The sequence below is a fragment of the Carassius auratus genome, unplaced genomic scaffold (assembly GCF_003368295.1).
Source record: "Carassius auratus strain Wakin unplaced genomic scaffold, ASM336829v1 scaf_tig00013767, whole genome shotgun sequence".
Classification (NCBI taxonomy): domain Eukaryota; kingdom Metazoa; phylum Chordata; class Actinopteri; order Cypriniformes; family Cyprinidae; genus Carassius; species Carassius auratus.
The window spans coordinates 550,343-578,040 of NW_020524440.1; the positions used below are offsets into that span (position 1 = coordinate 550,343).

The 27,698-nt window shown below is 36.3% G+C and overlaps 1 protein-coding gene across 5 annotated transcripts in view; it reads right to left on the reverse strand.

Moving 5' to 3' along the window:
* Window positions 1-1,046: 1,046 nt before the first annotated feature.
* The window catches only part of LOC113074144 (GRIP1-associated protein 1-like), a 35,591-nt gene continuing 8,939 nt past the window's right edge, over window positions 1,047-27,698 (reverse strand). Inside the window, exons 15-29 of one of the 5 annotated variants that reach the window (XM_026246886.1) lie at window positions 26,032-26,124; window positions 25,167-25,301; window positions 24,733-24,828; window positions 23,174-23,386; window positions 22,945-23,058; window positions 22,375-22,452; window positions 21,647-21,742; window positions 20,494-20,550; window positions 19,505-19,604; window positions 17,129-17,149; window positions 16,401-16,534; window positions 15,609-15,725; window positions 14,677-14,770; window positions 6,224-6,393; window positions 1,047-3,016 (exon numbers count right to left, since the gene is read on the reverse strand). In XM_026246886.1, coding sequence (XP_026102671.1) covers window positions 2,936-3,016; window positions 6,224-6,393; window positions 14,677-14,770; window positions 15,609-15,725; window positions 16,401-16,534; window positions 17,129-17,149; window positions 19,505-19,604; window positions 20,494-20,550; window positions 21,647-21,742; window positions 22,375-22,452; window positions 22,945-23,058; window positions 23,174-23,386; window positions 24,733-24,828; window positions 25,167-25,301; window positions 26,032-26,124 — 1,599 coding nt within the window. In that variant the 3' untranslated portion in view covers window positions 1,047-2,935. Of the gene's footprint in view, window positions 3,017-6,223; window positions 6,394-14,676; window positions 14,771-15,608; window positions 15,726-16,400; window positions 16,535-17,128; window positions 17,150-19,504; window positions 19,605-20,493; window positions 20,551-21,646; window positions 21,743-22,374; window positions 22,453-22,944; window positions 23,059-23,173; window positions 23,387-24,732; window positions 24,829-25,166; window positions 25,302-26,031; window positions 26,131-27,698 lie in introns of all 5 variants that reach the window. The other 4 variants (XM_026246885.1, XM_026246889.1, XM_026246888.1 and 1 more) reach the window with 4 other exon arrangements.

Sequence of the window (27,698 nt, forward strand, 5' to 3'; positions counted from 1 at the left end):
ACCCCAGTGACCAGCTGATATGCTTTGGACCATTGGACCTTAACCTTTCAAGTCTTCTTGGATTGTCTATTTAATTTGGTCATTTTAAAAATGAAACTCAGTGCAAAGCAGTGGAGTCGCTTAGCTTGTAGTATTTATTAGAGATCACACTAACTGAATAGTAACGAAAACAAAGATGACAGCAGTATTTGAATGGCTTCAATTAAACACGGCTCAATGATTCATGTCATTTGTTTACACGGTTCTTGCAGGCATCATTGAGTGCAATAAACACCTTTTGTACTCAGAGGACAAATTAACAAATCTATTAGACAAAGACTCAGTGAAAATAGATAGCAATAGATGCTTGTGTGTTTATCCCACAGATCTGGGGAGGAACCAGCATGTATAGTTCCAAACATGTATGACTTTTTGTGGAAAGATTAAATAAAATGTTTTCTTTGTCCATACAGTGAAAGTCAGTGGGATCCAAAGTTTTTGGATCTGTGTTCCACAGAAAAAAATAAGTCACACTGGTTTGGAACAACATGACAGTGAGTAAACAGTTTTTTTGTGAATTATGCTTTTTAAAAATAAAGGTTCTTTAGTGACATCAATGGTTCCACAAAGAACCCTTTAACATCCAATGAACATTTTGATTACACAAAAGGTTCATTATTTTGAAAAAAGGAACTTTACATCAATGTTCTTGACACTAAGAAAACAATGGTTCTTTTAAGAATTGGTCACTCAGACGATCTTCTATGGTATAACTGTGGAAACCCCTTTTTGGAACCTTTACTTTTTAGAGTTTATCAGTCAAATGTAATGCACTTCTCAAACAAAACCACTACATTTCAAGAAAGAAAAACCTTTGCGATGTACGATTTGTGGTTCCTCTAGCTTAGTTGGTAGTTGGTACAGCATGTCATAGTAACGCCAAGGTTGTTGTATTTATTGTCAGCCCACATCTGTGATGAAAAAAAATTAGTATACAATAAAAAGCATCTGTCAAATGCATAAAATGTACATTGTAAACAAAGCATAAAAAGTCTGGCACGCAGACATTGTTTTTCAAGCCATTCTTTATTATCACTGCAAGTTATGGGAGTCTGAAAATGACAATGAACTGCACATAAATAAATATAAGCCACAGAGATGTGGTGGGAGATTGGATGTTAATAACAGAATCTGCTTACATGTAATTAGTGATGATTAAAACATGATCTTATTTAAATAAGAGCTTGCTTGGCAGATATTATAAGAGTAAAAGGCAAAAAAAAAAAAACCTTTTGGGTGCAATCGTCCAAGTGAATCTTAATATGTCAGTTTCCTCAATGGGGAAAATTAAAGAATATCGTTATACTACTTCTGTATAGTACAAATGAAAGGATTATGGAAAAGCTTTTGCCAGAAACAGGTATTTGACAGGCAAAACCATACACAAACGTCACGCTCATATCCCAAGAACATGGGAACAAACCATTGTCGTAATAAAGCTTAAAGATTTTAAACAGAATGCTAATCGTTCACAACTCAGAATCATAAAACAATTTTGCCAAAGTGAATATACATACGTTTCTCTAACTTATTACAGAACCGTTGATAAATAAATCATTATCTCATGTGACTAAGTGACTAAATTGTTCAATCTACTATGCCCTGCTGTGCAATCAGAAGGATCTAAACAAATAATTGGTCAATATTCATTGCATCTAAAATGATCAATGAAGCATATGCCATATTTAATTTGACATGAATGAAAATTATGCCGGTATTTCGCCAACTCGATGACTTTTCATTTGCGTTAAATGAAATATCTTGTCTTGTCTGAATAAGAGCTGTAGTTTGGTGGTAAATGACTGGAAAAATCAAGACACAATGGATGGTGCTTGGCCTCAGTGCAAGCTATTGCACAGAAAAAACAGAGTCCAAGGACCAACAGCAAAATATCAGTCACATTATCTAACGATTAAATTAACCGTTTAAAATGTTCACAAAAGCTGAATGCATAAAAGCGGAATCGTGTTTGCAACATTCACAGAAAATGTCAGGGCATCAACGTGCACAAAACAAACTGGTGTTAGACACTAAAACAGGCCGCTAGCTTCTCATGGGAGTTAAGTGCGTGCTGTGAGAAATTGGTTCGTTCCCCAACAGCGCCATCAGTTCTGAGACAGACAGAGAGGTGTCAAACTGAGTCGTTAAGCTGCGGAGAGATTGCTGCTTAACGAGGGGAGTCCAGGGAGCCGCTTTCCTTCACGGGAGCATTTCGAGAGCCCCACAAAACTGCTCCGATAATTATCACAGCAATTAAATGCATGCTCTTCCCTCTCTCGCTGGAAAACTTCCTGAATTATTTGATATAATGAACTGCAGAACTTGAGATTTTTGCCATTTTCTTTCAGATACGAGCAGCATACTGTAAAGATATAGACATGGTTTTTGGATTTTCTGGCATGAATAAATACACCCCATTCTACGCCTCACAGACACACATTCACACACACATTAAGTGTCTTTAGCAAATCAAATATATACAAAACAGGCAATAAACCAGTGATAGCAGTTTTAGGACGCCAACATTAGACATACGCTTTCCTGAACAGGGGAATTAGTGGTAGGTAGAACGGTCCTGTTTGGACCACCGAGGACAAGCCATCGTCTTGTGCACTCAGTTCACTGATGTCAAGCAGCCAGGGTTTGCTCAACGGACCCTTTTCTAACTGTACTTTCCCATCACAGACACACAAACATATAAAGTGTTACGTTACATTCAGTAGTATGCAAATCACAGATGGAGTTGATCTTTTTTTGACCTTCTGTGCTCCTGGTACATCTGAGATTCCTGGAGGTCTTTATACAAGATGAATGTAGTTTCCTCCTGGTAGCCGTGAAGAGATGAGGGAAAGAGAAAGAGAAGGGTACTGAATCATCAGGTGGACTGTGTCCAGTTTTATCCTGTGGCTTTGGAGTTTACTGCAGGAGTGGCGTCTTTACTCATACGCACGATCTCCTGAGACAAAACTTCCAGATCCTGCAAGACAAAGCGAGAAATGAAATGTGATTCTTATAAAGTTCACAGTTTTACTATTGAAAATGTGGGGCAGATGCATACAGTGTTTATTTACAGTTCCGCCCTCCTGATAAGCTTTGTGGATTTCAAAAAGAAGAAAAATACAAAAGGACCCATTTGGAAGTCAGGCCCGAGATCAGCTCCAATCTCACATAGTATTATACTCTCATTTACTCACAAACACACACTCACACACACAACAGCAGAGGCAGTGTTGCACGCACTGTTTACTCAACTCTAAAGCAAAAAGGCCATCAAATATTAAGTGGGATGTTTGTTTTTGGGCTGGTGGCCCCAACTGCCAGTAAATATTCATGAGGTAGTTGCTCGCTGGATTAGACAGAGACGTCGAAAGTCCACAACAGTAGATGGCGGCCATTTTGGTGTGTAGTTAAGGCCTCATTGATGATCTAGGCTATGTTCACACTTGGCGTCTTTTTTTTTTTTAAGTTGCCAGCATCTGTTTTGTGTTATAAAAACCTTCTGGTCTCTCTCTTGAAACCAACACAGAAGCAACTAAAACTGCAATTTATCGACTGGCCATTCCAAAAGGGAGTCAATCCCACCCATTTCCTGCCTCTTTGCCCATTTTCAATTATCACCATGAGAGACAGAGAGATGGACATCAAAGAGAGAAATACAGTAAGTTTCTGAGCATGTCTTGAACTGCTGTAGATCCAGATTTTTCTCATCTCGCCTGCAGGAAAAATGAAGGTTTAATCGGCTGTTAACGAGCTAGACGCATCATGGGCGCTCACTGCTGTAGCAGCCTGCAGGATTGTTTTCCACCATGTTACTGTACTGAACACCATTCACAACAACACAAGCTGCAGCATTCAACACGTTTAAGTGCATGTAATCCAAAGCATGAAGAGGACTCAAAATTTAATTATCGTAATAATATATACATTGTTAAGGCTTTTAGTTATGAAGCACCACTACAAATAACTACATTTAGTAATGATAATAATCAAATAAAACTATTCCTCTTCCAACTAAAGCAGAGTGTGAATGTGCATATTACAGGTGCATTTTACAGCTTAAAAAATTGACCCAATCAAACAGATTTAAAAGTTGGAAATATCTGTAAACTGCAAACATGACCAGTGCTAAAGTTGAGCAGACTTAAATGGTTAGTTCACCCGAGAATGAAAGAACCTAGGATGCATCGAGGGTGTGTAGAAAATGGACGAATTTTCATTCTCAGGTGAACTAACCCTTTAATCCTTCATACGCTTATCAAGATATTTGTGAATCAATTCAAAAAGGTTTGTGTTGCAGGGAACTTTCTGTTCTTAGTTATGGACAAGCTTTGCAGAGGGATTGTCAACCCATCTTGGTCTTCGTTTGCATCGTTGCTCTTTGCCAAGGTTGCAGCAAGGTGTTTTTGTAACCTACAACTCCCCCTGGGCACCAGCACACACACAAGATGCACCAACATCCAGGCTGTCTCTGGGCTTCATATCGGCTCAAACAGCCCCTCAGTAAGGATTTTATTCGCATTTACAAAACAGAGCACCATGCATCACACATTGGAGCTTTAACAAAGAATGTAACAAATGTGATGTTGCAGATGTGCGTATAACATCTCTGAACATGACTCATCCAATCAAATGTATAATGTATTACTATATGAATCTTTTGTATTTAACTCAAGACATACAATACGAAGCTTCTGTTTTTGCACTGATTCCAGACTTATTAATTTGATATGAATGCTTTGGGTTTGCATCCATCCAGTTCCATATAAACAATGATAACGGATCATAACGGAGCAGCAAATCGTCATATTTGAAATGATTTCTGAAGTACTGTGACACGAAGACTGAAGTAATGGCTGCTGCAAATTCAGCTTTGCATCACAGGAACAAATTACGTTCTAAAATAAATTCAAATAGAAAACAGTTGTAATAATATTTCATAATATTACTTATTTTACCTTTTTTTTATCAAATAAATGCAGCTTGGCGAGCATCAAAGAATAAATATTATAGCACATAATTAAAGTTTTTTTTATATAATTCAAACAAACCTAACACATGGCTTCACTACAGGAACAAATCTCCCATTAACGATGTGCGGCTCTGGAAATATCAAGAGGGGTGCGAGAGGTTAATTGTCATTAGTCAATCTGTGTGATGGTGTAATCCCTTCAAACACATCACCCTGCAGGCCGCCTGACATGCACTTTCTATTCCTGCTCCTAGAAACGTTTTAGCATTAACAACACGCCCACCCTCTGGTTGCTGATGAATAAGACCTCTCAGTGGAGTCTCAGGACCGTATGACAGCAAGCTACCTACACACACAAATACACACATCACAAATGCGTGATCACACAGTCAAAGCCACTGCAGTCACCTGTTCCTCTAGCAAGTGGAAAACTCATGGTCACTTCACCTTTACTCACCTGAATGACTCCTTGCTCAACACGGTTCAGCTCTTTATTCTCCATGAAGCATCAAATGCAAGTCTCACTTTTTTTTCAAATCAAAGTTATGCCAAGGAACTTGGCTTTTGCTAACAAGACCCACTTGAAATCTGCAGTGTGTTTTGCACTTTCACTGATTTGTACAATTAGTAAAATTCGGCTGAGTATTAAAATTGAGTGTTGCAATAAAATATTTAAATTAAAAAAAAATTTTTCTTTAACAACGTTTGCTTTCCAAAATGGTATGAACAGCAAGCAGGCACAAAAATACTAATATTTTTACACTTTAACCTTACATTTTTAAAGAAATGTTAAGTTTGTGAAACAAAAACAAAATCAATTAAGACTAAATGTAAAATAAAAAAAATGAGAGTAATTTAATTGTACAATGTTGAAAAAAAAATGGTTTAAATTGCAATAACATTTCACAACATTACCATTACTGTATTTCTGATCCAATAAATGCAGCCTTGGTGAGCATATCAGACTATATTAATTTAAAAAAGAAAAATGTATTCACATAAAAATTTAATGTTAAATGGTTCAGGCTTTTTTTTTTTTTTTTTGTGATGTTCAAATTCTGATATCTCCTAAGCTTTCTTAAAGCTCTATAGGGATGTATTCCATGTGGGTTTATAACAGTCTTTCAAAAGAAGGTTTTATTGCTAACCTTAACTGACCTTGACCATAAAAGCGTGTCTTTCCCACCCCAAATGGCTGGCCTTCCCTCTCTTTACCTTCTGTAGGTGCATGTTCTTTGTCAGTTGCTCTTCCAGCATGTTCTGCAGCTTTTTGTTCATCTCCCGCAGGTTCTCGTCTCCAGGTTTTACCAAGTCCCTCAGCACAGAACTCAAACCTCCACGTTCACCCTGAGCACCATGGACCACCAGACCTCCTCCGGATACATCTGAGAGAACCAGAGAGAAAATAGGTGTATCTTTAGAAATGGCAAATATTCTATCACTCCGGCCTGTGCTTTTTAACCATGTTTTCTCCAGTAATGCTTCAACATCCATGAATAAAGATGATCTCTATCAGGGGGCCATTAGTGTCTGCTGAGTGAATACAGAGTGCTTGTGTTTGGAGGAAAGCATTTCGAACGCAAGCCACAACATTTACGAGCACCTCGAGTGCAATCATCCGCAGTTTTGACGAAAAGCTGTGCACGTCTTGAAGCTGGCAAATAAACAACCCTGCATATTCACAAGAGCCGCCGAGAATGAATTCTAGCTTGAATGAAATTCAAACCCTGGTTAAGGTAGAGAGACTGACAGTAAAGATGGAGTCAAATTAAAGGCAGCACAACAAAGTCTGTCGACAGGGTTCGTGACAGTAACACGCAACCATGGAAGTGACCGTAAGCAGTGGACATCGGTGTTGGGTTGTAATTGGACAAGGTCGTGTGTTAAAAAATGAAAGATGTTGCTTAGCTGATGATTAATGGAGGCCAGAGAGCAGAAGTGCTGAGATACTGGGTTGCCTGCTTAAAGCCAGGCTACTAAGATGTTGTCAGGTTCCTTGTGAACTGTCAGATAGTTTAGTGGAGTTTTTCCTCTAAGGGGAGGACAGGGAATCGAGCTGGCCAGCCTCTGCGTGTCAAGGGCAAAAGCAATAAGTTCGATCGGGAAGCTTCTTTTTCAGTTTTCACTTTATCTGTGTGAGTAGAGACATTCAAGGTCAGCTCAGCAGTGTGTTCCTAAACGCTGCTGTCAAATAACCTCTTACACCTGTGGTCTGATGATGGAACACATGGGAAATGTGTCACTTGCTGCAGGTGTTTAAATGCAGTTTCCAATAAAATCTCTGTGCAGGCAAATAGATCTTTTATTATGTAAAAAAAAAAAAAAGGTATTGGGCTATAGTCAGTGTTACTAAATGAACACATCTTTGTTAACTTAAAAATAAAACTAATTTAAACAAAGTACTACATAAACTGAACAATAAAAAAGTTGAATTACATTTTTTTATTATTATTATTAAAATAAATAAATAACTGAAAAAAAAAATGTATAACTCCAACACTAACATAAAATTAAAATAAAAAAATAATAATTTTGGGGTATGATAGAAAATATTGTAAAGATATTTAACACACCTTTATAATTGACATCAGTTAACACACTAACTTACTAAAATTAAAACAAATACTAAAACTAAATCAACTTTTCAAAACAGTACAAATACCAAAAGTACAAATATTAAGTAGGTACAAAAAAAGTAGTTTTAAACTTTAACCTTAAATTTCAAAAGAAATATTAAGTCTATAAAAAAACAAAAATAAATAAATTAGAAAACAATCATGTATAAGAAAAAAATTATAATCATAATCAAATTTAAAAATAAAATAAAAAATAAAAAAAGACAATAATTTTAAATCATGGCTGTATGCTGTAGGAATAAAATAAAAATTTATGAGATAAAAAATTTAATAAAATAATCTATTTATGCTGTAGTAAGCAGTTCGGACTGCAACTACAGTAGAGACTACAGTGGGAATAGAAAAGAATCACTTAAGTAATGAAAAAGAACAGATTGTATACACGTTTCATCAAGCGAAGCACAGAAACCTGGATTTTTAAAACATTAAGTTGCTTAAGTGACTGTGACCATACCATGTTACAGTTAGCTGAAGAACTTGCATTGTTACATCACAGTTTATCAATCTAAGCACAACCGATCTCATGCCTCTTTAACCTTATTAGACTGGCGCAAGAGTAGTGTGTATGTGTGGCTAACAGAAGAGCCTGACGCGTGTTCAACATTAGCGCAGCACACAAGCATTGCTGGTCGCAGTGAGCCGATGCCATAGCCCAGAGCTACGAAAATGAAGTAGAACGTGATGCACCGTTGCTAACTGAGATGTTAACCCCTGCCCCCGAGGCCTGTTCAACCTTTGAATGCATGGCGTCAAGCGTTGAAGGCCATGAATGACATTTGCCTCACCCCTGAAGCCTGACCGTAAACACCACAAGGTGAAAAATGCAGTCTTTGCTCTTTATATGGTCTATAAGATAATTAACCTTTTCAACTTACCACAGAAGCATAGAATGAACACTATGGCCGGTGAATATTTGCAGATTTAAAACGTCAAATGGAAACAGTATTGCTGCGTGTTATGGTTAATGAAAACATATAACTTAAAATCTTTGAATAAAAATAATAAAATGAAAAAAATAATATAAATAGAAAAACTGAAATTAACTTAAAAGATACATATTTTCATGATTCTGAAACCAACAAATTAATTTTAGGGTTTTAAATATGGTTCCGTTACAACCCGCCTGCATAAAACAAGAAAATGCAACACGATAGCAATAACATTAGACTGCAGTGAAATATTTTATGGTATTAAACGCTTTAAATGACACCATTTAGCTCAACAATTTAACATTTTACAACAAAAACTAAATAAACTAGACAATTAAAAACAAACAATGATAAAATAAAAACTACACTAAATTGAAAGCACAAATTACTTAACCAAAAAAAAAATATATATATATAAAACTATAAGAACTCTGATGCGACTATAATGGAAAGAAGATTGCATAAAATTTGCAAATGAATGTAATACTGCTGAACCTATTTTATTTCATTTTTTTAACTTGTGTCATTTTCCAATATCCCGTGTTTAGCATAGAAGCCAAATTGCCCATTACAACCAATGTATTGCTTCATCAGAATTCTATTAACATTTACAGTAGGGAAATCACAGGCTTCATCTTGTGATGTTGCAGTGTCTCCTTTCACCATGGCATAATTCCCTCCCAGAACGAATAACTCACGCCGAAGTTAATGCATCCGACTATTTAAGGAACAAGACCAGCAAATACTTAGATGGCTACATCAATGTTTGTGCTAATGACATTGCAAATGCACAACAACAACAAAATGCACACCTGACTGTAACCAGTAGTTCTTCCATATTGATCAGTGTCATTAATTCTAATTTACTGGAGCATCAGGGAAAGCATTCTATGGAGACACTTTGATAAAAGAGATTTACAGAGAGGACTCCCTGCTCTAATGGCTGGAAAATGCTGGGCCAATGGCTTTCAAATGTGTGGAATGGCGCCAGATCTCGCAGACAGAGTTCTCCTGCAGGACCAGAGGGGGATGTAAACCTAAGAAGCCAAGTCACGGAAGCAAATGAAAGAAGCAGAATGGAAAGTACACTGAAGGCACAGAGACGTCCCTGACTCACGACTCGGGGGATCCCTGATCACACGCTCAGCTGAACTACGTCAGAGTACTGATGTCACAACCTACGGGACTTGACAGGGTTTGCACCAATAAGAACTGAATTGAAAATGCCTTTTAAATTCAGTTACGGATTATGAATTTTAATTTAGGCACCAATCAGGTTGCAGAATAGCAACTTTAAAACATGGGAGATAGAATGAAAATGACCTGAAATTTTAAAGGAAACTGTAGTCAAAACGGAAAAGAACTTGACAAGAAATGTTTAAAAGTTAATAAAAAAATCTTTTAAAAGTCCTGAAATTAAAGGGGCCTTACTAATAGATAACATAGACAGATACAATTATAGAATGATATATAGATAGGGAGACGGACAGACAAAATGACATTAAAATGACCGACAGACTAGACTAAATGACAGATAGACCAACAGACAGACTGATAGACACAATGATAAACAGAACAGACAGACAGGCTGATAGATCAATAGATAGAACTGATTTGAACAGCAACTTCCTTTGGGTATGGGCAAAGGTAATTTAACTGAAATTCTACCTGATGAACTTGAAGGAAGTCAACTCTGAATTCTGCTCAACTGTGGTACTGAATAGTGGATTAAGAGCAAAAATGTGCTCTATTGCATGTGAGAATAAAAAATAAACGAAGATAGTGATGTTACAGTGGAATATCACGCCAGAAAGAGCTTGGCCTTGAAAAAAGTCCTCTTCAAGCTTTGAAGCACAAAAGCAAGTTTCAAGATAACAACAAGCATACAATTGCCATGTGAATCCCACAGAAACACTGGGCACTTTTTTAGCAAGCCTCATTGGGAATCTCCTCAGGTTGGTGTAGGAGTCAGTAGTCCTGAATCAATCAAACTGGCAGATCCTGTACGGTGGCTGCTACCTTTCAGCCATCTCTCACTGGAGACACAACACTTAACTGAAACCTCTGCCAGGGGGCAAACAGGCAATTTCATCTCTACAGCAAGAATTCTTCCGGTTTGCAGCCATGTGTTATTCCCAGTTACAGATGTCCCTTCTTCTTTCGAGGGATCGGTGTGGATATCGATGATCTGTTCTTCTCATATTTGTTGTTGCAACCTCGGCAAGTAGAGTGTCCATTAGCACCCACCGGTTCTGGTGGGGTAATTCACTGTAAAAACAAATGTACTTGTAAAGGGAAGAAAAATAATTCTGCTGTGACTCACATTCGTTCCCATTATCTCAGTGGGTTATGGAGCTATAGGGCACAAGATATGGGTAGTTTCTTGCTTAAATGATGCAGTACACTGAAAGGTTAGCTTACTTCACGCTTCAGTAGAGACCTAAAACAGGGTACACGTAGGCAGGCAGAGGGTTTCCAGACTACAGCAGTGTCTCACCCCAGCTGACTTCTTCCAGCAGCACTTAGGCGGAGCGAAGTCTGTGCACACGCGACTGCGGCATGTTGCTGAATGGCTGATTAGTGGAGGCTGCGCAAATAAACCATCCTACAGCTGTCTTCCATCACACACATGCCAAGCTCTACAGAGTAACATTCATTTATAATTGCCTACCGCTGCTTAACGGCTGACATTTTCAGCATTTGTCCTAACGAATACTGGATGATCCTGGGGTTGCATTGCTGGTAATATGTGCCTGAATAAAGCAGAGGTATTTTCTGCCAGAATGCCAGAAACTGTTGTGCCTTTTAGAATCCGCAGTTTCTCCTATCACTGAAGGGGAGAATGTGGCAGAATATTTTGGGACATGAAGGGTCAACAATACCCACAAGGTGGCATACATATGAACCATCCTTGACTTGCCATTTCCTCAACAAATTGGCAACAACAATGACATGTATATCGGTCCCCTGCTGCTTAATGGTTGTGATTTTCAGGAACTGTCTTAACGAATATGTAATTTTCCTGGGGTTGCATTACCGGGAACATGTGCCTTGAAATACGGCAGAAGCCTTTCCATGTTTGTGGGACTACTTTACACAATGTGTTGCGCGTGCCAAATGTTAATCCGCAGCATCTTCTATATAGTCCCCTCTTTGAAAGGAAGAATACTGCAGAAAATTCTGGCAAGTGAAGGGTGAACAATACCCCCAAGGTGGCATGCATCTGGCTTATCTGAGGTGCTTCCTGACTTGCCATTTTTGGTGACAACGGACATTGCTACTGACTCAAAAGGCTATGTCTGAGATGAAATGTTGCATTTGTTTCATTTGTTATATCACTGGCATGAATTTACGGCAAGCCACACTTGGGTAAGTATAAAGCAAGAGAGAGGGGAGAGGATGGAGGAGACGAGACAAGAGGGGTGCTCAGTCTTTCTGCTGCATTATTGAGGATAAGTGTTGGGTTCACTGAGGCATGTCAGCATTCTGAATCATTTACATCCTGCTAATGTCATCTCTCATCTAATGCTGCTACCTTCTGCATCCTTTCTTCGCTTTTTTCTATGGAGTCTCCACCTCCTAATTTTTACATCTCCCAGGGACTATCCTCAATTATTGTAGGAGAAAATGGTTAATTTCTAATGCTATTCAGAAAGACTATCCTGATCAGACGTGAACCAGATGGAAACATAAAACAGAAGAATTGCCGCCACATTAAAGATCACATTGTGCTGAGATGAAGAGTATAAATGGAATATGGGCACATTGCCTTCATCGTATTCTTTCAAAGTTTGTATTGATTTTAATACTAACAAAACATTGTTACCAAACACCTTTCTGTATCTTGTTATTGTGCAAAAAAAGGTCTTTACATGAACACACCTGTTTTGTGAGCTATCCCGAAAGCCCAAATGAGCAGAGATCTTAAACTTTTATTGCACAATATTTACAATTAGACAACACCAGCCTTAATGCAATCAAGTCTGCCATTAAATGTTAAATCAGTCATTCATGAAATTAAAACAGGAAAACACATGGCGGGGGGGAAACCGGAAGATGCAACATTACCACTTCCACTCTGTTAAGAGTGAAACACAAGAGAAGCCTTGCTTTAAATGAGGCACAAAAAAAAAGTCTCAGTCTCATTGCAGGATACTGATGAGCAAATGCAGTCTTTATGTACAGCAAAATCTTATGTATTTATCTATTTAGAAACAGAGATGGAACAGTAGCTTAATTAAGATTCTGCCTGTTTAGTTCAGAAGTCTTCATGGCTATGATGTCAAAACCGCGAGCTCATTAACATATGACCCACCTACATTTACGCTTATTTAATATTCAGCTACTATGCTCATGCTGCTGAAAAACATGAACTCAAGTCATTCAATCAGATTTAATTTACATGTAACACTTTACAACAAGCTCAATGTTAATTTATAAACATTATTTTGTATTGCAAATTCAAGTTTGTTCATAATACACTGGCTAATGCTAATTTATACGAAATGTTACAAATGTTTTAGTGTATATAAAAAAAAAATAACATTAGTTAGCGCGTGATACCTAATGCATAGTTAACAAATTGAAACTTATTGTTAAGTGTTACAGAGAAAAAACTTTTTAAAAGTATTTAACAACTACACCTCGCATATACAAATATAAAACAACTATAAAAAAGTATAACTTTTACATAAATCTATAGTTTCTGTTGATGGGCTTCTAGTTTGAAGCTCCATAGCAGTTAATAAGTACCGGTACTATTTTCACAGGGAATTATATTATATATATATATATATATATATATATATATTTTTTTATAAGATCTCTGTGAGTTTGAGTGCAGAAATCCAGTGCTTTAGCCTAAACTTCTATGAGTAAATCCCTGCCAATATTATTGAGTTTGACTGTTTTCATGCACACAAGTAAACCAAGCTGTCAAAAGCTGCTCCGGATGGTTCCAAATTGTAAAAACGGGTCATGATGTGTCAGGAATGTGTTCAGTCCGCTGGAAAAGTGACTTTTATCAGAATTTCACAAAGAAAGAGTGCTAAAAAGAGTTTAGAGAATGAAGAGTTTATAGATAACTTCCTGTGCAACATGTATGACAAAGACAAATTTAAGGGGACCAACTGATTAATACAGAATTATATTTAAAATTGTTCCTCAATTGTTTAAAGAAAAACTTGTATAACCATCCTCAATGTTATTGCTAACTACAACTAAAATAAAACATGAAAAACAACATTCGGTTAACTCAAAGCTGAAATAAAATATAAATATAGCAAAAAAACAAACTTAAATAGAAATACCTTGGTAACCAAATAACACAAAATATTGCAATTTTTTTGTGTCTGTAGCAAACAAACTTTTGCTCTGCCTCGGTGGATCTGATACGAAATCCAGGTATTGTTGTTAAGAAATATACTCTATAAGAAAGACTGTATTTATGAAAAGATCCTCACATCTTGCTATTAATGTTAGCACTCTAGCACCCTAATAATGATTTACTTACCAAATGATTTTATAAATCACTAAAGCAAAAACTACTGCAACTACATGGAAAGACTCAATCTTTTATTGGTGCCAATGTTCACTTAAAGTATAGACAGACATTGTTCGATTCCAATCCATCAAAAGCAACACAGAAATAAAACATTAAAAAAAGTGTATTATTATTTTCAGCTGCAAAGTGATTTTTCAAAGAATACATAAGACCTGTACAGACAGTGGCACCAAAATAGTAGCGTTATAAATAGGACCAATAAAACATTAACCGGGAGATTATGCAAGTATGAGTGCATTCGTAAAAATAGAACAAAAAATAAATAAATACACACTGTACAATAAAAGAAGAAATTGATGAAATTGTTCTGCATCAGTCTAAGCAGTCCTTTATTTTAAATAAACCTGTACTATTAAGTAGCTTAGGGTCTTTTTCCGCACAGACAACCACATGTTTGATACTCCTTCGAATAAAAGCACAATCAGTATCACCTATCACCTGACCTCATCTGTAAACCTCCACATCAGGTGCTTTCAGAAAACAAGCACGTCTGTGGCTGTGAAGAATGACAATGAGGGAGAGAGAGAGAAAGCCACTCACCTCTTCGGCTGTCCATGACGTACGTCTCAATAATAGCACTCTTTTTACAGATGTCATCGGCCATTGAGGAGCAGCTGACCTCCAAGTGTTTCACCTGAACAGAGAGCACAAAGATAAGATCTGCAATAAACTGCCACACGCAACAAGCACACAAAAGTGTGATAAACTGATACGGAAGCACACAGGTGTGGATACTGTGATCACTGCCAATGTGATGGGTTTTATCTTTAGAAAATGTAAAAAAAAAAAATTGTAAAAAAAAATAAATAAATATCAATGGTGAAAACCATTTTTTATTATTATTATTAATAATAGAAATTTCTAAAGAACAGAATTTTGGTTTTTTTTTTTTTTACTGTAACTTTTACTCAATTTAATTTATCCTTGTCAAAGAAAGTATTAAATTCTGACTATCCCCAAACTTCGATGGTAGACGATATATATATATACACATATATATATATATAAAACATTTATAATTTAAATTAATTTCATTTAAAAATGCATCAAACATCAATTTAAACTATCTTAAATTCTCTGAAAAACTGAAGAAAAAAAAACTTCCTAAAAGACATTATGTGAAATCTAGATGATTTATGAAACAGCATTTGAGTGGTACTGACGTGTTTGCGTTTACAGTATTACGTCTCTATTAAGCAGAAAGAGTGATATAACTTGTCAAAGCCCTAACTATTATTTCCATCTTTCAATAGTTCCTAACCAAGACCAATCGATTAAAATGTGGAAACATCAATATCTGCATGCATATTTCATGATCCAAAGACACAGTTCAGCACTTCCAGCCCCCTATGGAGCACACAGCATAACAGCCCGGGTGAAGGTTTGGTGCAGTACTGCAAACCTGGGCTGTTCCACGGGAGTTCAACTTCTTCTAGTAACATGAGACTATAATGAAGGTTAAAACGTCATACCTTCTCCTCCAACATCCACTTCTCCTGCTGAACCTCGGCGAGCCTCTGGAAGAGCTCACTGACCTCGTCGTCCGAGAGGTCAGCAGGACGCTGGGACTGAGGGCTGCTGGTGTTGGACTGTACGGAGAGAAACAAAACTTCACTGAAACATCTTTTTTACTTAAAGATATGCTGACAAGACCGGCTTAGACCAGTATGAATGTTTTAGCAATGGGGTTAAATAGACAGAAAGTCACGAGGGTTGTTATTGTAAGCTAAAACTATACAAATACATTTGAATAATTGAAATAAAGCTGAAATTAAATAAAATATTAAGACTCAAATACAGCCCTCTCGTGGCTGGAGACGGTAATGTTTTCTCTTGGTTCATTTCTCTCGGTTCATGTCAAGTTAATTTTGATAAATAAGTCGCACCTGACTAAAAGTCGCAGGACCAGCCAAACTATGAAAAAAAAGTGTGACATAGTCTGGAAAATACGGTAGTTGCATGGTGAAGTTTAAAACTTCTTAGCCTTAGGAAACTGCAATTATTAGTCAAATGTACCTCAAGGTTTGTGTTTTTCTTCACCAAACCACACTCATTTCCCTCAAGATAGTCCACCATGTCACAACAACCATTATTTTCTCCCCCATTTCTTCACAGGCCCAGTATATTTATGGAATTTACACTGTTTGGGAATTTATTAAAAGCATCCGGAGGTTCGTAAATGCTCCTGGGAGCCAGAGAAAAGGAAGCATCAACTGTGGCGACAGTATTTGCAAGGGTCGTTGGCCCCCAGTGGGCGGCTCTACCTTATTGGTGCTGGGAGCCGAAGCCCCTTCTTTCATGATCTCTCTGTAGCTGAAGGAGGAGATGCTACTGCTGTCACCCGTCTGCTGCGTACGGCTCGGCGAACTGATATCAGACAACACCAGCTCCTCAAGACCTGCAAATATATACATGACGCAAAAAGAGGAAGGTTTTAAAAGCATAAATCACCAAGCGCTGTAGGTGAGCTAGAAAATGGCAATGGGTTAGCACAACTCAACTCAGTATGTTAAAGCATACTAGCTAGCTGTAAAGATGGGCCTTTACGCAAAAAGGAATTACATGCACCAATTTCTAACATATGCCAGCAAGTATAAAACCATAAGAAATAAGTTATGCATTGAAAAAAACTGGTCACAAATTCACTAAAAAGCACATGTATATGAAAGTTTGGCAAGCCGCTTTAAACTACAGTATGTGTTAATGAGTTATTTTGAAGCACTTAATATTAAGTGCGTCTCATGTTTTAGGCAACTCCTGAAATGCTGTCTAGTCCAATATACAGCAGTTTCCAGAAACAGGTAACCGCTTTTATGATCAACAACTAGTTATTGCAAGGCAACTATTAGTAGGCAGAAATAACAATACAACTGCATTTGCAATCCACAGAGAGTACATGGGTCAACAAACAAGGAATCACTACGGAGTAATCTATACTAGAACTAAGCATGCTAACATACAGGCTACTTAACAAAACATCATCCATTAATACCTGCACTCACAGACAGAGAATCTACAAAGTAAACAATTCACAAAAGTTAGACACCACCCATTTTAATGAACATTTAATTATACGGAATACACTATATTATTCAAAAGTTTGGGTTGAGTAAGATTAATAATTTTATTCCGCAAGAACAAATTAGACGGATCAAAAGTGACAGCAAAGACATAATTATAAAACATTATTTAAAATAAATGCTGATTTTGACTTTATTATTAAAAAATAAATTAAGTTTCCACAAAAATATTAAGCAGCAATACTTTCAACACTGATAATAGAAATAAATGTTTGTTAAGCCGAAAATCAGTATATTAGAATAACTTCTTTCATTCATAATGTTACAAATTTAAAGATTTTTATTTCAAATAAATGCTGTTCTTTAAAAATAATAATAATATTTTTCTTGAGTAACAAATCAGCATATTATAATGATTTCCAAAGGATCATGTGACTGGAATAATGATGCTTATGTAAAAATAAATAAATAAAAAGCTTTACCATCACAGGAATAAAACACATTTTTTAAATATATTACAAGAGAAAATAGTTATTTAAATTGAAATAACATTTCACATTATTCCTGTTTTAACTGTATTTTATGCAGACTTGGTGAGCAGAAGAGACTTCTTTTCAAAACATTTTTTAAAATCTTACTGACCCCAAACATTTAAACAGTTGAGCATATATATAAGCTCTGTTCCAAAAACTACTAAGCTGCCAACATTGACAGCATTTTAAGATGTCAATGTTGTATTAACATAAAGGCTGTTTCAAATGGAAAATTCTGAGATACCTTGGGTTATACTGGAAAAAAAAATATAATATGTAATAAATAAATATACTGTTATACTATTCAATACCAAAAAGTATGCATAAAGCTGGCTATTTTACCCATTATTTGTGTGCTATATGTTTTCAGAGCATGAAATTGTTAGCAGCATGTTAAATCACCCTCCAATGGAATCAACTGAAAGCCGAGTCTCTTTTCCATTTCCACTGAGATGATTCCACCTTAGAAGATTGTTTATTTAGGTAGTAGCAAACTCACTAGGCATTGGAACAGAGCTTTTTTTAAAAAAGAAAAATTATAAATAGAACACAACAATGAACTCTCAATGTATACTGCAAAGCTGTTGCCTTCCCCCCTCCCCCCCCCCCTACATGTCAGGCCAGAGAACCAAAAGATGCCAAAATCTGTGTGTGTGGACTTCTGGACCCTCCTGGACTTTTGCAAAGATAAATCTCCCTACTTTACAAATATCTGATTCTAAACTTTCTGTAGAGCAACCATTAAATATTTAGTATACTTTAAATAATAAATGGCTCAAAAGAGGAGTGCCCTGGCACTGCCAACAATTTACAGAGCACAAATGCACATATGCATGGATATGTAGCACATTTTTAGAGGGGCTCCATCAAATATTTACAGAACCCGCCACACTCCCTCCTTGTTGTGTGTGGGGTCTGTCCAAAAAGTAGTTTTTAAGGAACAAACACATGAATGCACCCAAAAAGTTTCTATTAAGTTGGGACACAATTTATTGATTTCACCTATGTGGTCCAAATGTTAAAATGTGATTATAAACACCATCATCTTGCATTCTTGACCTGTGAAAATTACAAGTTTCAAAGAAGTTTGTTTAATTATTTTTTTTTTTTTTCAAATCCATTTTAGAAAAAGACGTTTTCTGTGATTTCAATGTGTATTGTGTAAATCACTATACAAATAAAATTGATTTGACATCATATAAACAGTCAAAGGGCAGCTAAAATAATCAAAAAATGTGTTCAAAACCGTTATTTACTGTATTTAAAATAACATGTTTATTGAAGAAAAGAAATGGGGCGAGAGAAAGTAATTTATCGGATTGTGAAAAGTGAGCCAAAAACCTTGACAATATGAAATAACACCACAGTAATATGAAAGCACAACTACATTAATGTAATTTGCCTTATTGGAAAAACTATTTATATCCAATGAGCCGATGCTGGAAAGTGAACTGCTTAACATCCCACAGGAAACTGATGCAAGAACAAAGCTGTAAGGAATTCTCTTCAGGTGGCTAGAACACGCTTCGGGATTGGTCTCATTTGTAGCAGTTTGCAGTGGGGGCGGAGCAGTCTTCATCTGCTGCCTTATTTATGAGCAGTGCCACATATTTACTTACATGCTTTAAATTTTTCATTCATGCCGCACAAGTATGATGAAATAGCGAACGCATAGCCAATTGCAATTTAAATCACCTGAGAGGGCACTGACAGCTCTAAAAAGCCCTATTCCATGTACTGACAAATGCTTTATATAATGATGGAGGGGTGTGTCTTAAAATCTTAAGTATAACATGTAAGGGAGAGAGTGTTCACCTGAGCGGGTCTTAGTGTTGGTTAGGATTTCCTGCAGCCGCTCCTGGAGTTTATCGGCTCTTTTTCTCTCCAGATGGAGCTGCCTCTTCAAATCTTTCAGCTGCAGATATAACATGACAGCCGTTATTTGGAAATCTGATGGACATTTAGTTTGAAGGACATTTAGCAGGATATAAACCAGTATATACAGTGGCCCCAAAGGTATTTGGACACGTAAACACACTTAAAGGGACAGTTCACCCAAAAATGAAAAGTCATCATTTACTCCCCTCAAGTTGTTTGGAACCTGTATGCATTTCTTTTTTCTGCTAAACACAAAATATTTTGAAGAAAATGCATAACTAAATATTTTCTTTCATGTTCAACAAAAACACCTGGAGGGTGAGTATATAAATGGCAGAAGTTTATTTTTGGGTGAACTATCCCTTTAAAAAATAAATGTCTAAATATCATTACATAAAATCACAAACCCAAAATTAATAAATACACACACACACTATCAACTAAAAATCCCGTTCTCCAATTTTGCCGCAGTAGCACTACAAAATCCTTTTGTTTTTGTTGGAAGGAGAAAAAGGGGAAGATAATGATATATGAAATTTCATCCATTTTGTGACCAAAATCGCTTCAAGTAGGAAGGAACTTCCCAGAGGGACTGCATTTGTAACCTAATAAACAGTATGCATAATTAACAATGCCAAAGAAAAACTATAACCAAAACTTTACTGAGCTAAAAGTATGGACAGCTTCTGGAGCTGGAAACACACACAGAGACAATCAATGACCTGTCAAACCAGATTCTATTGATGAAACGGCTGCAGCGCTAATGAAAGCTGATCGACCCTCGTCAATGGGAGGTCCGGTTTCAGGTCTGTAGGGCAGAGAGGTGTCCTGCCCATCGCCTGGGACTATTTTAATTCACTTTCTGGGAAATGGAGAGAGGGAAAGCCCTGACTCATCCCTTTCTCCTGGCTGGATTGCCTACTTACCGCTGAACTACCTTTTTTCTCCAAGATTTTCTGTCCATCCACTGTATCTTTAATCTCCTGAAATACACACACGATGATCATAAGAGTTGATCAAATCCAGCTTTATTTTAAAACTACTGTCAAATTATCGTTTTCAAATAACTTTTCAGTTTAGTGTGAAATGTTTCACTAAGCTACAGTTAAGTCGCTTTCATTTTTATGTATTTTAGACAATAAAAAGACACAACTGAAGCAGCATATAAAACAAAAAAGGGCATTTAAATACATTTACAGTGGAATTTCTATGGCAGAAATAACATTATGCAATTCATGTTTTCAATATTTCATATTTATTTTAACTATTTTAGCTCATATTTTTTATTTATGAATATAAACTACCACTCAAAAGTTTAGGTTCAGTAAAACCTTTTAAAACTTTATATATCTATTTCCCATTTTAATATATATTGATATGTATTTAATTCCAGTGATGCAAAGCTAAATTTTCAGCATCACCACTCCAGTCTTCAGTGTCCCGTGATCCTTCAGAAATCATACAAATATGCTGATTTGTTAGTCAAGAAACATTTCCTATTATTGAAAATAGTCGTGCTGCTTAATATTTCTGTGGAAACCATGAAAAAAAAAATTTCCAAGATTATTTGATGAATTGAAAGTTAAAAAGAAAAGCATTTATTTGAAATAGACATTTATTCTGTAACATAAATCAACTGAATGCAAACTTGCTGAACAAAAGTAGTAATATCTAAAAAAATAAATAAACCCTACTGACCCACAAAAAGGAGTAGTGTATGATGCTTTAAATCTTAGTATTAGTATATAATAAGAACCATGACTCAAGAAACATCAGAACAAAGTTAAGTCCTAATAAAGCATTCTAAGATCATACCAGGAAAGCTCTGAAAACTGAACATCCCCCAAGAGCTGCTGGCAGCAGATGCTCACACAAAGAACAATGTCATCCTACTGTTGAGTCATGCATCGTTCTTGAGTCACATTTGAAATTACTGGTGAGCTCCAGTGAGCACACCCCCATAATATCCTCCATCTGAATCGTGCCTTATTTAGCATCTTAAAAACACCTAGTTCTCATCACGCAGCAGGACAAAGGCTCCAGCAGAGCACTACAAATGAACACATTCTGTTCACACACCTGTCTGAGTTTGCTGATTGTGTTGTTGAGCTCTTCTCTCTCCTTCTGCATCTCCACCACTTGCTGTTTGACTGCCTCCACCTCTGCAGCTTTAGCCTAAGACACAGCAGGAATGGGTGTTCATACACTCAAGATGAAGAAGTTCTGGACAGAACTAATTATTTATTAATTTGTTTAATATACAGATTTGTCAGATTTAAAAAGTAGGATATGATATTTATTTTTATAAATATTTTCATTGTGTGTGTGTGTTTGTGCGTGTGTGTGCGTGTATAACCACTCAACCAAATTTGGGAACAAATTTGCACCCAAAATTGAGCAAAACTTATATTAAAAAGGTATGATCTAATCAAATCAGTGTCAGAAATAAACTGGCCATAGGACTTCATTGGTGTTTCAGGTCAGTAGAATCTCAAATTAAATGCAATCTAATGGATTCCAGCCACATTATTGAAAACACAAGTAATTAAATGAGAAATTCTTAACTTTTGAGCACCTACAGACATGTTTCATGCATTTCAAACTGTCTTTTAAGCTCATTAAGTTAAATTCTATGTCAAGCCATCATCCATCATCCATCCAATTCTGATGCGTTTCTGAGACTTGAATATTTATGAAGACAAGACAAAAGACTATGAAGACAAATATCATAAAGACAAGATCTGCTAAATATAGCTTTACCGCTCATTACAACAAATGTGTTTCACTGATCACATCCAGAGGTTTACCTCCAGCTGAAGTGTGTGATCTTTCTGTACCCGCCGGATCTCTTCTGTGTGCTCCAGTTTGTTCTTTTCCATGGTCTCCTGCTCACAACACAAACAAATGACACCAACATCAAGTATAAATCACCCAGATATCCAAGAGTGACATTAAGATGAATGCAATATTTTTTAGCTTGAAATATAAAAGAGAATCCACTAAAATTATTTTTACCATTTGACAATTAACAAAAAAAAAAGTTTGAAATTAGTATTTTACATTTATATTTCAAACTTTAAAGCTACAGACTATAAAACTGTAAAATGGTGAAAAGAAAAGTATTTTAGTGGATTTACGTTAATGGTTCAATTTCTTTTTTATATTTTACTTTGATAAGAAATTGAAATATAACAATAAATCCACTATAAAGGCTCTTCACCGTTTGGCATTTTAAAGTCTGCAACACAGTAATGACAAAAACAACACTGACATCATGTGGTCAGAATGATACTGATGTAGCCAGATGCAAACAACAAAAGACAGTTTCCATCTCTGCAAGTGCTTTGCAGTGAGAGATGATTGTGAACACACGGCACCTCTGCTTCCTTGAGCCTGCGCTCAAACCAGCCCTTTGTCCCCTCCATAGACTGAACCTGAGCTTTCAACTCCTCCACATACGGCTGGAGACCCTCCAGCTCTTTGGTACGAGCCTGAAAAAACAGAAATTTAGCAGATCGCTTTTGCCCAGATTACACTTTGTACAGACACATTCCACCTGGAGAAACCTGAGGTTAAGTGCTTAGTTGAATGTTCGTGGCTCCTTACTCTCTCATCTCGTAGCTGTGAGCGGATCTCCTCTTCCGTGCGGTTCTTCTCCTCATGGAGGCCGCGGAGCTCCTTTTCATAGCGGGCCCTGATGCTCAGCACTTCCTTCTCATGCTGCAATCGCACATCCCCGAGTTCCTCTTTGTGCCGAGACTTTTCCTGTGCCGTCTCAATGGCCAGTTCATCCAGCATGACCTTACGCTTATCTGCAGTCTGAGATATAAAATAAAGAATTAAAGATAGTGTTCACTTTCTTCATTCTTATCAGTGTTGAATTTAGTTTTAAATAAAATGTGGCAATATCAAAGCTCCAGTCATTGTCAAGACTGTACCACACACACATTTTTTTCTTCTTTTAAGGAATTATTTAAATTACAGGTATTTAGATGAATAGAATTCTCCATAATTGAATTTATATAGCAAAGAATGCCATAGACAAACTTTTTATTTATTGTGATATTATTTTCAAGATTAAGCTCATTTTAAGTGTCATCGTAATTTGGAGAAAAACTTTTTTTAAACTGTAAAATATTCATTTATATTATTTTGTGCTGAATATAATGCAGATTTCAAATGTATAAAAAGTGTGTTATATCAGGATGATCTACATTGTTGTAGCAAAAATTTAAAGGTTCACAACAATGGTGGAAAATGATCATTTAAAGTGCCCCTATTATGGGTTATGAAAGGTTCATATTTTGGTTTTGGGAGTCCCCAACAATGGGTCGACACGCATGCAAGGGCAAAAAACAATTTCATTGTCTAATATGAATTTATTTTTACCTTACTTGCTCACCATCTCCCTCAACGATTCACTTTTCCAAACCCCTCCTTTACATGGCGCTGATCTGATTTTCATTTCATCATACCTGATAAAGCAGCGTTTGTAAACGCAGTGCTGCTTTGTGTACAGCATTACCAGGGAAACTGCTATTTTTACCGCTCCAAAAGCAGCACCTAAACCTAGTTGCAAAGAATGAATCAGCATTTTCATTCAGACCAATGCGAAGACCAACAAGTGGACAGGCAATATGCTAATGTTTCATGCTGACATCAACGAGAAACGGCTTACAATTCATTTTTAAAATGACTTGTTTCAATGATTCAGAGTCACTTCTTTCTTTTACGAGACAATAACTTTATACACGGTGCACTTTCAGATTGAATTCCCTTACACACTGCATGAAAGGTAACTTTCAAAAATCCATAATGGGGCACTTTAAAACTGTAAAAATTGGTTTTGGTGCAAGAAGCATTGACTAGCATCACTAAAATAATAAAACTTGTACAAAAGAACTCCAAAGGTGAATCTTACGGCACTCATTTTTGTCTGAATCCGATTGCGGCTTTTACATTAATAAAGACCTTATGATGGTCTAAAGATCAGAGCATTAACTGATGGAGGAATGAGCAGCGTGAACTGACTCACTAAAACAGCTTAAATCAAGACAGAGATAGTGAGTGCACCAAACTTGAAACTACTTTCACCTGCTGCAGTGGGAACTGACCGAATTGTGAAAGGATCAGAAGGTAAAAAGAGGGTTTGTGTGTGTCGTCACCTTTCTGGCCTCCTCTAACTCCTGCTGTAGCTTGTCCTTCTCCAGACCCAGCTCAGTGAGCTGCTCCAGTAGTCGACCATTCGCTCGGTTTGACTCCTGATCAGCAAGAAGTCCGTCAAATCATTTTTAGAATTGATCTGAATACTAATTCTAAAATATGTATTACTTAGCTACATTAAAACATTACAAATATTTGTAACTGCTGAAGTAATAAAAGTATTGAATTATGTTTTTGATTAAAAAAAGAAGGCTTTAAAACTAAAAACAAAGGATTTTCTCAAAAACAATCAGATTTTTCTGCTCTTGGCATAAAAAAAATAATATAGACAAATAATAGTATAGTATAATATGATTCCTATGCCCATTTTATTTAGAAAAAAAAGGTTTAATATGTTCCATATGCTTTTCAGTTTTGTTAACAGGTGCGAAAATACCTGTAGCTGTGAGTTGAGATCATCTCTCTGAGCCAGAAAGCTCTCCTGTTCAGTACGTTTCTGCTGAAGCTCTGCGTTTAGCGTCAGATTTTGCTCTCTCAGCAAATTCAGTTCCTGAGTCTTCACTGTTTGGATCTGCAAAAAACGAACATTTGAGTTTCAGATAAACCCCAAAGAAGCCCAGACAACTGAATTAAGTCTTATTCAGCCTGAATTCGGTGTACTGCACATGCATGAAAATGCCAACAGAAGACAAAAGAAGCTGAGAAAAGCAATTCAGCACAGTGCTCAATAAAATATCAACATATATGTATACATGAGTGCTTTTAAGCTTAATATAAACTGTCAAGCATGACGCAACACATTTTTATGTAGAAATGTATGCGTGAACATACAAAAAAATATTTCATAAATATATTTAAAAACTGATTTTTTTTTTTTTTTTTTTTTACTTAAGTCAGGGTTAATGTGCAGTAGCAAATGAACTACACAGCCTTAGAGTGTTATTAAAATAGGTTTGGTCTCTTATTTAATACAAACACATACATATCACACAGCCATACTTGCATTGAAGACAACAATCACTATGCGATTAGAAAATCACAGATAGATTTTAAAACCAGGAGGTTTCTTGTGTTAGGAACCTCCATACAATTCCTTTTAGATATTGAAATTTTTTAAAAGAAGAAAGTGTATGGCATCAAACAAATTGATGTGAACTGAGAGAAAAAATTGACATTAGCATGCGTGTATTAACAGTTAATGGTACAAAGATCATGTGTGTTAGACCAGACGCTTACTCGAGTGAAGATGATGCCGGAACTGAGGTTGATAAAGGTCATGATGCTGTATCATGGTCAAGTACCTGTTCTAGGGCTGCTAGGTTTGTCCTGAGAGCATCGTTTTCACTCAGCATGCCCTCCACCTGCTCCTGACTGAACGCGCTCTGACACGCTACCTGCAGCTCCGCCCCCAAAAAAACCACCCCACAAGACCAGGAGACAGAGAGAGAAAGGAGGACAAAAACAAAAAAAGCAATGCCAAATGAAGGAACGAAATGAATAAAGAGCAATAAATAAATGGAAGAAATTTACCAAAAATAAAAAATAAATTATTAATTAATGAAATTAAAAATAAAATATAAAAAATAGGAAATTTTTGAATGTGTTTGTATAGAAATTAGACAAAAACCAAAAAACATGAAAAATAAACATTTAAGGGAAAAAATATATAAAAACAATATGAAAGGAAAAAATACAAAACAGAAAATAATAAAGGGAACAAAAGCATGAAAATAAAGAACAAATGAGGAAGAAAAGCAAAAAATTAATTTAAGAAAAATAAAAAATTAAATTAAAGAAAAAGTGGGGAAAATTTTATGATTTTTTTAAATTATTAATTAAAAATATTAACATTTTGAATAAAATAATAATTTAATATGAAAAGAATACAGATAAAAGCCCAAGGGATGATCAAGAGCAAGAGATCATAAAGAAAGAACGCCCAAAACAAGTGAAAAGAAGAGAGAGAAAACAGGCCAAGTTAGAAAAACCACATCAAACAGAAGAGACCCAGTCAAGCAATTCTGAATAGAAAAACAGAACAGGGAAGTTCTTCATCCTTATCTGCTTGCTGCTCATTAGAGACAGCTGCTTAATTAAGATTTATCACCTCACGGTGGAAGTGGAAGACATTTGTGGTGGCAGGACCTGCAGTAGGGCCAACGGCAGTACAAGAGCAGCCCTTCCCCAGGGGTCCCGGCGTGTGCCCCTGAGCCACCTGCAGTGAGCCCCACTAATCCTTAATTACTCAGCTGATCCTGAGCACCATCATCCATAAACGCTCAATTAAACAGCATGCTCTCTGGGTAATTCTAAACTTCACCAACTTCTCCTTAAGCACAAAGAGTTTACTATCAGCAGAAAGACTGCTGTGTCTTCCGGTTCATATTAAAGGGGTAGTTAAGCCAAAAATGAATATTCGGTCACTATTTGCTCACCCTAATGTTGCTTAGAACCAAAAAACACTTTGAAGAATGTTTATGCTCCAGTACAATGAAAGTGACGCTCCAAAGAAAACGCATATATATAATCATAATTGATCACTAAGTCATGTTTTGTTAAAAACAAGGCAGCAAAACAAATTTATTGCCGTTCATGAATATTAAAATGCAGTGCACTACAAGATCAAAGTAGTTCAAAACAAAAATCCATGTGTGACGTTTGAAAGCTACACCTTAGGGGAAGATTATCAATGAATAACAATTTGACCACATGAAATTGAGTTGGTTTTTCTCAAAAAGTTTTAGAATACAGTGCAAAAGTCCTATGAACTACATTTTTTTGAGCTCAATAACATCGGTCCACACTCACTTTCACTGCGTCGAGACAAAGTCATGTTTGGAATAAAATGATGGTGAGTAAATGAGAATCTGGCTGAACTGAATAAGTACCTATACGACTGTAAAAGGCTTTCCAAGCAAAACTTCGTAAAACTGCATCTTGCTTTTAAAAAAAAAAAAAAGTCTAATTT